This window comes from Apium graveolens, chromosome 6, assembly GCF_009905375.1.
Source record: "Apium graveolens cultivar Ventura chromosome 6, ASM990537v1, whole genome shotgun sequence".
Lineage (NCBI taxonomy): Eukaryota > Viridiplantae > Streptophyta > Magnoliopsida > Apiales > Apiaceae > Apium > Apium graveolens.
Window position 1 is genome coordinate 251,222,707 of NC_133652.1, and position 11,009 is coordinate 251,233,715.

The 11,009-nt window shown below is 35.6% G+C and overlaps 1 protein-coding gene and 1 long non-coding RNA gene across 2 annotated transcripts; both read left to right on the plus strand.

Moving 5' to 3' along the window:
- The first annotated feature begins 1,550 nt into the window (after nucleotides 1-1,550).
- On the plus strand, nucleotides 1,551-8,297 carry LOC141667088 (disease resistance protein UNI-like). Its single transcript, XM_074473441.1, has 4 exons — nucleotides 1,551-3,389; nucleotides 4,602-5,708; nucleotides 6,257-6,889; nucleotides 7,152-8,297. The coding sequence occupies exons 1-4, from the start codon at nucleotides 1,743-1,745 to the stop codon at nucleotides 8,124-8,126; spliced, it is 4,362 nt and encodes a 1,453-aa protein (XP_074329542.1). The 5' UTR covers nucleotides 1,551-1,742; the 3' UTR covers nucleotides 8,127-8,297.
- Nucleotides 8,298-8,917: 620 nt separating this feature from the next.
- LOC141668937 (uncharacterized) lies at nucleotides 8,918-10,606 on the plus strand. Its single transcript, XR_012553269.1, has 2 exons — nucleotides 8,918-9,253; nucleotides 9,444-10,606. It is a non-coding gene; the product is annotated as an uncharacterized LOC141668937 (long non-coding RNA).
- The last annotated feature ends 403 nt before the right edge of the window (nucleotides 10,607-11,009 follow it).

An 11,009-nucleotide genomic window follows, 5' to 3' on the forward strand; every position in this document is an offset into this window, starting at 1 on the left:
AACACCAGATGCGAAAGTAAATTAGAATAAGTGGAATTCATGATTCATATATGTTTCCTTTTTTCAGATAAGATCGAATTTCCGAGATAAGAACTATGCCTCAACACATTATTTATGTCTTGAGTTACCCCGCCCTACTCAGCCTGATGGTACCTCCTTAATCAGGACATAAAGGAAGGCTGACACTGAGTTGGTAGTCGCACTACTAACCTCCATATACAAGTTTCCTAGACCAACAATTTACTAAATGGAAAGAGAAGGAAAGAACATAAATAAATAAGCACATAACTACTAATAAGTATTTAATCTTCAACTCAATTCTAGTACACATGATTGACATTATTCCTCGTTGAAGAAAAATACAAGAGAGAGAGTGTGTGTGAATTTTCAAGGCCATATTTACAATTAAAAGTAAGATTAATCATGTGCTAATGACCGGCTTGAATAAAGATGTGTATGTTGGGTATGTTGGGTTGTGGGTGGGGACTAGGGGTGTACACGGTTCGGTTTGGTCGGGTTTAAAGATTTTAACAACCCAAACCAATTAAATCGGGTTTATAAATTTCCAAACCAACCCATAAAATATAAATTTATAATCCAACCCATTTAACCCGAACCGTGTACACCCCTAGTGGGGACAGCTATCACTGGGTCACCAAGAGCATCTCCAATAAAAGTTGTTCAAAATATTGTCAAATTTTGTCAAGTTAATATATATATTTGGTTTTTATTTTATCTCTCCTCCATATAATATTTAACAACTTTTTTCAAAAATACACTCCAATAGTTAGCAAGCCCAATAGTTGTCAATATACTCCCTACATTAGTACAATAAAAATAAATTGGAAATTAAAATAAGGAAATGAGTTTGAATATATTTTTTGAACAAAAATTGCATTTAACTAAATGAGGAAGTTGCCGAGTTTTGGCAATCTTGATTGGCAATCTCTTTGCAACCCCATAACTCCAATGGGTTGACAACCAAAATTGTCATGTAACGTAGACATTGGCAACCTCTTGACAATCTCTGTTTGAGATGCTCTAATAGGCCTATAAAAACATTATATGATAATATGCTATGGACCTTCAATATCTTTTGTAAAAGCCTATATGCTACAAACCTTGAATATTTTTCAAGTAGATTTGGCGGGATTCGACAGCCATTTTGCTTGGTTCTTTTTCCAGACTCACTTCATATTTCATATATAATTCGAGCTTTGTTTCTGCTGATTGAACCTCTACCAGCAACTACAGCAGTTGCATTTAATCCGAAAACGAAAGATGATTTAGTTAATTAAATACGATTAATCCGGGATGTTATAAACAAGTTTTTGTCATAACATAAACATATTAACTTGTATCAAAGAAATTGATAAAAAAAAAAAAATCCTAATCCTACTAACTTATTGTGACAGCACATTTTTTTTTTACGAATACTACTTCTAGTTCTAGCGATGTCATATTACACATAAGCATCCATTTTCTTGCAACTTGCAGGATGTTTAAAAGCAGGACGAGGACAAGTCAAATGAACATTTTAGCTTGCATTATTTTTTGCTTTACTATAGGTAAGCATCCATTGACTCGTTGACTTTGATTTTTAAATGTCGTCGCACCTGCAGTACTCTTATTTTCCCCTTGTCTCTTGTTAATCATCTACTGCAGTTTTAGCAACTGTATTTGAATCTTTGCTACATTTTACAATTAAGCAATAGGACCAATAAAAGGTAGAGGGAATAATTATGGTTGGTCTATCTGACATTCCATGCTTGGGAAAAGTTGTGGACAGGCTATCTGATGCTATATATGAAGCTGGGTTTCGTCAATTGCGTTACATGTTTTGTTACAAAGATCTTCTTAAGGATCTTGATTCCAAAATCGTGACACTTAAAATTGAGGAGGTCAGGGTATCTAGAAAAGCTGATGAAGAAAGAGCTAATGGTAAAAGGCTCGAGGATCATGTATTGAAGTGGCTGAATGATGTCGGGAAATTCCAGCACAGTGTCAAGGAGTTTCCAGAAATATACAAAAATAAACCTTCATGGAGGTTCATCCACCGTTTGCCATTACCAAATCCCGTCTCCCGTTTTCGACTAGGCAGAGACGCCGTACAGAAGACCAGGAGAGTAATTCAACTCACTGATTCTGGAAAGGAGCTCCAGGCTAATGAAATAGCATATCTTCCGCTAGTCGAGAATGTGCCCAAAACTGATACTGCTTTCCAAAATTTTCAATCCAGAAAAGATGCTTATAGGAAGCTCTGGGAAGCGCTGCTAACTGAAGGTGATCCTCAGATCCTTGGCATATATGGAATGCCAGGAGTTGGCAAAACCCGGATCATGGAACAAATTTGGGTAGAGGCCAAGGACAAGGGTATCTTCAACAAAGTTACACGAGCTAACCTGAGCAGTGAAAAGTTGGATGTAATTAAATTACAAAACGATCTTGCAGGATATTTACATTGCCATTTTATATCGCAAGACAATGTGGACCACAGAGCTTCTCAGCTGAAAAATAGTTTAATGAATGGGGGCAAGATCCTTGTCATATTAGACGATGTATGGAGGGAGATTCCTTTAGATATTATTGGCATTCCATATGATGATAGCAATGGTTCCAAAGGTTGTAAGATCCTCTTCATATCTCGAGAGGAAGATGTCTGCTTGCGTAACAATTGCAAGCATCCTGTCAAAATTGCACCCTTGACATCCAAAGAAGCGTGGGATCTGCTCAACAACACTGTTGGTACTGGTACGATTGACTCTCTGCAGGATGAATCTCTGGCGAAGAAAGTTTGCAATAAATGTGCAGGACTGCCCCTCATCATTCATGCGGTGGGTAAAGCACTAAAATTCATGTCTCACAATCTATGGAAGGATGCACTTGAACAACTTGAAAATTGCGAAATTGAAAACGTCCCGGGAATAGGTCCAGAAGTATATGCTTGTTTAAAAGTGAGTTTTGATAACCTAGTGGAAGATGCAAAGCCATGTCTCTTGTTGTGTTCTATATTCCCCGAAGATGCTGACATTCCTATCAAGACGCTGATCCAGTTAGCAATAGGCTCGCAGCTTGTACATGGTGGAAGATCGAGAGTACCTGCTATGGTTGATATTCTCAAGTCATCCTCGTTATTACTGGAAAGTAAGTATGAAGAACATTTTAAACTGCATGATATCATGAGAGACGTAGCAAGATCAATAGCGGTTAAAGACCCAAAATATGCATTTTTATTTCTAAGATGCGGCTTGCGATTTCCTGACAATTCCGGCTATGATTATGATACTCGGAAAGTATTACATTTACAGCTTGAGAAGAATGACTTCCATTTCGATAATGATCTGGTTTTCCCACACCTGCATACACTGTCAATACGATCAGCGGACCAGGTACTCCAATATTATTATACATAAATCTTTGTCAAATAAATATTAACAAATTATTAATATGAACAATAAACAAGAGAAAATTCATTTCAATTCTTATCAATACAATTATTTCTTACAATATTCTATCTTTGTTTTAGATAGTTTTTATTTTTAAGTATGAGACGGGGAGTCTGGAAGGACAAAAGTAGAAATCTAAAACAGATTTGAGTTTAGGGGTGTAATTACATACAAAAGATCTGTTAAATGTGTATTCTGGAGACGTCAAAAATTAAACAGTCTAATACTAGCCCAGATATAAATAGAAAAAGTATATATATCGGAATCCTTTAAAATGCTAGTGACATGAACTCACACCTCAATCAAACCAAAACATAAGAAGCTAAAATAATTGTTGAGTTCAGTTTTTTAAAAGGTCATGTCTTAAGGACAAAAACAATTTTCCATAGGTGTAATTGTCACAGCATACTTGTCGAGGTAAGTTGATGATCCTAAAACTCATGCCTTGTCGGTAAGTTGATAATCCTAAAAGTCTGAGGGCGGGTGAATCCTATATTCGCACAAAAACTGGTGTTACACGCACATTATCCCTTAAGCATGAATGATATGATGCAACAATCATGTACCAGGCACTCAGCCCTAATTAAGAATATGATTTATTCCTAGTTTATCATGAAAGATAAGCCTAAGAAGGATGATGATTGACCTATATGTCAAATACTCTATTGTCCAACCATAGATGTCTGAGAGTCATGCCCGAGTGAGCATCCAATCCGTACCCAGGTAGAGAAAGCTGATATGGCATATGCACTTTTGACTGACACATACTGACAGGTTGAGGAATAAATGTGCTTTAACATTTGCGAAGGCAATGAACTTTAGCGTGAGGACTTTCTTTAACTTTTTGCCAACTCCTTACGGATTACATGATTTGGAGATAGCGGGGATAGATGGGCTAGGAAATAAAGCGTTAACGAGTTGCTTACAGACTGAACTAAATTTAATAAAAGGTTTTGAAACCGATTGTCAAAAGCTGAAGCCTATTCGAACCCAAGAACATAGGATGATCAAAGATGAGTCCCTACTAGGATAATATTAACAATTTGTGTGTACAAAATTTTGGCGATGTAGATTGTTCAGCACTCACCTACATACATATTAATAAATCATATAAACTAATTTCAAAATTGATTTTATTCTTTTCTTAAATTTCAGGGGCCCTATAAAATAAGCATAAAAAAATTCCCACGCAGCACATTTAAAAATCTCAGGTTTCTGGTGCTCGTGAATTTTTCTTTGCTGCAAGAGTTTTCTCTTCAGTCCTTGGGTAAACTTAGGATGCTTTTCTTAGATCAGTGTAACATAGCTTACATTGGCGACATAGATATTAGATTTTTTCCAGAGAACCTGGAAACTCTTTGCATTTGGGATTGTCAACTCCCAGTACGGCTGAATTTACCAAACCTGAAATATCTTCGAAAGCTTGAAATCATTGGAAAGGTTGGTGAAGTGATATTTGTGCCAAATACAATATCTAGTCTATCAAGTCTGGAAGAATTGCATATACCTAATGGATTCAGTATTTGGGATGATGGAGCACTTAGATTGGATCCCATATGGGATGAGATCAGTAAATTGCCTCGTCTTACAAGTTTACAGATTCTTTTCAATGATTTTGAGCCTTCTCAAGATACAACTAGATTTTCTAGTTTACTTGAATATAATATAAGTATGGGTTTGAGACGAAACCATTCTCCTGTTTCATTAACGAGGTTAATTCAGCTGACTGGCTATCATTTAGAAGTTTTCCAAATTCTGATGGGGAGGGCTGAAGAAATGGTACTGTGGAGGGCCATGGATGTTAAATTAAGTAGCATTTGCAGTAGCAACAGAGAAGCATTTGCAGACTTGAGAAACATGTCCATTGTAGAATGTGACACCATGGAGTACCTAGTAACGATATCACAGAATGAGATTCAGAATATTCGTCAGCGGGGGTCATCTTTCTCTAACCTAATTATTTTAGAAATTAAAAATTGCTCTGCAATAAAATATCTCTTTTGCAACGCTGTTGCAACATGTCTTGTGCAACTTCAAGAGCTTTACATAGAGGGTTGTCCTGTGATGGAAGCAATCATTATGAATGAAGGCACAAGTAATGAAGAAATAATGATATTTCCCAAATTAAAGTCATTGACTCTATTAGAAGTGCCAAGACTCACAAGCTTCTACAGAGTATATAAAGAAAAGCATTCCTGTTCAACATCAAGAATGGACAACTCTGCCATTTCCTCTGTTTATCAACCTCTGTTTGATGGAATGGTATGTGATACTTACTTTATCATTCATCGTTCTGATTTTTTAAATAACTTTTGACTTTTAATATATTATATACACAATGTTTTAGTGTTGAACACATATTGAGGTTTTGTAATTATCAAATTATTTTAAGATTATAAATTACATTTATGTGTTTTACTATTAGTTTGTAAATAAAAGTAACAATGTGTTGTTTAGGTAATATTAGATGTCTTTTTACCTTTGTTAAAGAAATGAGAAGTAGGGATATAATTAATACACGAGTAATGCTAGAGATCCTAAAAAATCTCAAATCAATTTCTAAAGGATCTCACATTGTTTTCCAAATAGCTACCTGGAAAATTCGGCTATTAACTTTAGAGAGCAATGCATGCATATATTGGCAGTTGGTAACTGCAAAGTATAAGTTGTTATGCATATATTTTGATTTTGATTTTGATGTATCACATACATTTACTTGTTTTGCACTTACATATATGCAGTAGACATTCTTGTAAAAAAATGACTCACAAAATAGAACATGTTTGAAATTCAAATGGTATATGACATAGGTTGAATTCCCTTCCCTGGAAGAATTGCATATCGAGGATTTGGATTTTACGAGTGATATTTGGGGAAACCATTACTTTAATGACAATGAATCCTCCTTTTGCAAACTAAAGAACCTCGAGGTTTCGAATTGTGAGAAATTGGAAATTGTAATTCCGCTTGCCTTGTTGCATAGGCTAGGGAATCTGGAATTCTTAGGCATATATTCTTGTAACTCACTGATCTCTGAGGTTGGCACCTATGGCACCAACACAGTGGTACGTCCACTTGTAGCATTAAGCGAAATGGTTCTAGAAGATTTGCCTTGTTTGAAAAAGATAGGATTGAACTCGAGGGACCATTATGGATCAATGACTTTGTATCCGAATCTCCAAAAACTAAGAATATCAGATTGCAATAGCTTGAGGAACGTGTTTCCATCTTCTATTGCTAGAGAGCTTATACAGCTCGAGAAATTGGAAGTATTTAGTTGCAAAATGATGACAGAGATAATTGGGGCAGGTGAAGAAGAAATCAATGAACAAGAAGTGAGTAATGTCATCGTGTTCCCTAAGTTGACGGAGTTACGGCTAACTGGTTTGCACAATTTGACCAGCTTTTGGTGTTACCAGAATGGGGAAGCTAAGACCTATAAGGTATTTTATTTCCAAATTAATCAAATTTAAATTGATGCTTCAAAATTATTTCATGCATGATGGTTGATGAATGAGTCTGAGCATATGATATATAGTTTGCTTTTTCTAATTCCTGTCCATTTGACTTTGACATATATTGACTGTGATAAGAAAATCTCTATGTATACAAAAAGAGAATATATATACACGCTCTAGTAATTTAAGTTGATACATGCATCTATATATACATTCATATGTAAGAAATTCTACTTGATTTTTGTAGCTTGAATTCCCAAGCATGGTGGATATTGAACTTAGAGGCGGGGAAGTTAACTTGGAAGCAATAGAGTTGGGCAGAGATAATTCAGCTTGTCAACTAATGAGTCTAGACATTTTTTGTGATCAAGAGATACAACTTCCAAGTAAATGGCAACTTAAATTCTATAATCTTGAAAGATTGACGCTGAGACAGTACTGTTGGTGGCATGACCTGAACGCCCTTTGTTTCCATAGATTAAAGGTGCTGAAAGTTATTGAATCTAGATGCACTACTCTCTTCTCATTTTCAGTGTTTAAAAGTCTACAACAACTTCAAGAAATAGAAATATCAAACTGTGTGTTACTGAAAGAAATTGTGGAGGATGTAAGGGGTGATGAAGCTTCTAGCTCGGATAAGAAGACTATTAGACTCTTTCAGCTGCAATCAGTTATTCTTATAGGTTTGCCGAATCTTAAAAGTTTTCTCCACGGTACAAATTATGAGTGCCATATGCCGGCTTTAAAGGAGGTGAAGGTTAAAAATTGCGGACTCTTCACTCTTTTTACATACTCTGTCTTTAGAAATCTCCAACAACTAGAAAAGTTGGAGGTATCAAATTGCAAATTGTTGGAAGGCATTGTGGAGGATGTAAGGGAAGATTATATCTGGGACACGAATGACAACATTATCACACTCTTCCGACTTTCATCCGTTGTTCTTAGAGATTTGCCCAATCTCAGAAGTTTCAGTCCCTCTGCAAGATATGCTTTCAATATGCCCGAATTATATATATTTCGTCTGATAGGGTGTCCCCGTGTAGAGAATTTCACGTCCTTGAAAACTACTACGGGGTATGTGTATGGGTATGATGGGGAAAAATTCCCAGACCTGAACGATTACATAAGACAGTACCGGAAAAGAGGAAGTAGTTTAAGTAACAGTAACAGTGGTGGAGAATCTAGTTACAGTAATCAGGAAATGGAAATTCTAGGCATGTAAATTTGGGTTCGAGTTTTGAATGTGTTGGTTTTACAAGTTACCAAGTTCTGTAGAACATTGATTTAGCCTATATCAGACAACCAAAACAAACAAATATATTTAAACTAGACATTGTACACATCAAATTTATACGGTTATGCAATGACTACTTAGAAAAATATATAAACTGAGTATGTATCTCTAAGCCTATAATACAATGACCACAAACAAACTATAGTTCAGTGAATTTGTGAATGATTAGCAATTTAACAACTAAATTATGTGCAACAATATACAGTATGAGTATATATCAATTAAATTAAGAGGGTTTAAAGCATCTCCAACCTTGTCTTGAATACTCAGAGATCTGTAAGAATTGCACATCATCTCTCCCTCTGCTTTTCTTCCTTTCTCCCGCCATTTGATTTGCAAACTATTTTTATTTCATTTTTGTTTGTTTTAAGTTAAGGGCGGTGTGGGACTGGGCGAAAGGAGTATATGTATTCATAAATATATGTATGTAATTCATTAATATTTAATTTAAATTTTCAAAAATATATATTCACATTTCATATCAATTATTCTATTAAATTTATGTTAATTGAATATATTACGTTCAAAACAATAAAATACCAATATCGATATATATGGAAAATTGCTCAAATAAGAATCTCAATTAGAGAGAGTGAGTTATAAGATTTAATCTTATCCCTCCATTTTATAATATTTTTATATTATTCTTTTAATCTCCATCGTGCATTACTTTCTCTCTCATTTCCCAACTCTATCCTAATCTAATACTTCTCCTCGACATCATTCTCTACCTCTTGGTCGTTCTTCATCCCCCTATCATCCAGCACCCCACCGCCCCCGCCCCCGCCCCACCGCATCGCCGACCCTTTCTTTTTTCCGAGCCATACAAATCAATCTCATCACCACTTCACTCAATATCTAAACATTACATACATCTAATTTAACTTTCTTCTCCAAAACTTCGATTATATACTCCGACATCGTTCTGATCGGTTGTTATCGCCATCGTTTCAACCTCGCCGCATAGTTAATCAATGGAGTAACATTATTATCGGATTTGTGACGATTGTGTGTAATGGTGTTACTCTGTATATTATTGGGAATGTTGATCGGAGGTAATTTTTGTTTTACATTAGTTATTATTTATATTCAAATCCGGTTATCTTGTTAAGATGGTAGTGATTGTAATGGGCAGAAATTGATGACCAGAAATGTGTGATCGTCGAAATTGATAACCGAATGTAGTTATGTTGATTTTATTGGGATGGTTATGGTTCTAATGTGGTCATTTATACTTAATTCTAGGAAATTTTGATATGACGACGTTGGTCGGAGTTGATAAACAAGATTGGTGGTCAGATTTAATGGATAGGAAAAGTGGATAGACGTGGTGATTTTGAGTTGCAGGCAGTGATTTTCGTTTTATGGTGGTGATTTTTCGTTTTTCGGTGTTTATTTTTATTTTGATGATGGTGATTTTATGTTTGACGGTGGCAATTTTCAGGTGGTCGCCGGAGGTGATGGTGGCCAGAAATGGTAGATGTCGGAGGTGATGGTGGTTGAATTAGATGGTAGATGATGAAATATTAAAATATTAAATTAATGGTGAGAGATGAATATAATGTATTTAAATGAATGGATAGGATGAGATTTCATATCTCACAATAGTAGGGGTTCTCATTATATATATATAGGGAGTTGCTCAAATGAGAACCCCAATACCTCAATTATTGTGAGAAATGAGATCTAATATCAGCCATTCATTTTTAAGATCTAATCTCAACCACTCATTTTTATCTCTAAATTTAATCACAACCACACATTTCAATTTTTATTTTACACTTCATCTCTTTCATCCACCTCTCTACCCACCACACCCATCAACCATCAACCACCCACCACCACCACCACCAATCACCGCCAGCTGCCATCGCCCCAAGCCGCCACTGCCGAAATCGGAAAACATCAGATCTTCTCTCTCTCTCCCTCCAAATCTACCTTTCTCTCTCTCTCTCTATGTCTGTCTCTCCCTTTCTCTCTCTTCGGATCCAACTTTCTGCCTCCTATTCATCAATATCCCTGACGCACATTTTTCGGTTAAATCGTTTATCTCCGTCTAAAGCGATCGTAGTCCAGAGCCCCATTATTTTTTCGGCGATTGAGCCGTATTTTGTTTCTTCCCCGATGGATAGTTCTGATTCCACATCATGTAGCAGGTTATTCAATTCATTTTCAGTAATTTTGCTGTATAATTTGTAATTATTTTCGGATCTGGTGGGTTTGTAAATGGTGTTGGTGGTATAAAGACGATGGTGGTGATGTGGTGGTTGTGAATAGTGATTATTATTATGATTTAGACTTAAATTTGGTGATTTTTATTTTGATTTTGGTGGACGCTGTTAATAAACGAAGTTGTGAGCAGTTGTTGTGGCCGGAAACAATTGTAGAATGTGGTGATTTTCATTTTCCGTTGGTGATTTTTTGTTTTCTGCCGGTGATTTTTTATTTTCTGATAGTGATTTTCTGTTTGCTGGTGGTGATTTTCTGGTGGTCGCCGGAGGTGGTTGTGGCCGGAAATGGAGGTACACGCACGGTGGTTGGAGGTGGAAGGTGATTGAATTAGAAAGAAAATGATAATAAAATATTCATAATATTTAAAATTAATGTGTGGCGAGAGATTAATATAAACTATAAAAATAAATGGTTATGATTAGTTCTCATATCTCACGGTAAGAGGGGTTCTCATTTGAGCACGACCCTATATATATATATATATATATATATATGAATTACTCAAATAAAAACCCACAATTATTGTGAGATATGAGATCTAATCTCAGCCCTCCATTTTATAATATTTTAATATTTTTA

Bases quoted from the DNA above. Each gene is read 5' to 3' on its own strand.
- LOC141667088 (XM_074473441.1), top strand. From the start codon at position 1,743: ATGGTTGGTCTATCTGACATTCCATGCTTGGGAAAAGTTGTGGACAGG. The intron at 3,390-4,601 runs GTACTCCAATAT...CTTAAATTTCAG, and splicing joins CAATACGATCAGCGGACCAG to GGGCCCTATAAAATAAGCAT. The intron at 5,709-6,256 runs GTATGTGATACT...TATATGACATAG, and splicing joins AACCTCTGTTTGATGGAATG to GTTGAATTCCCTTCCCTGGA.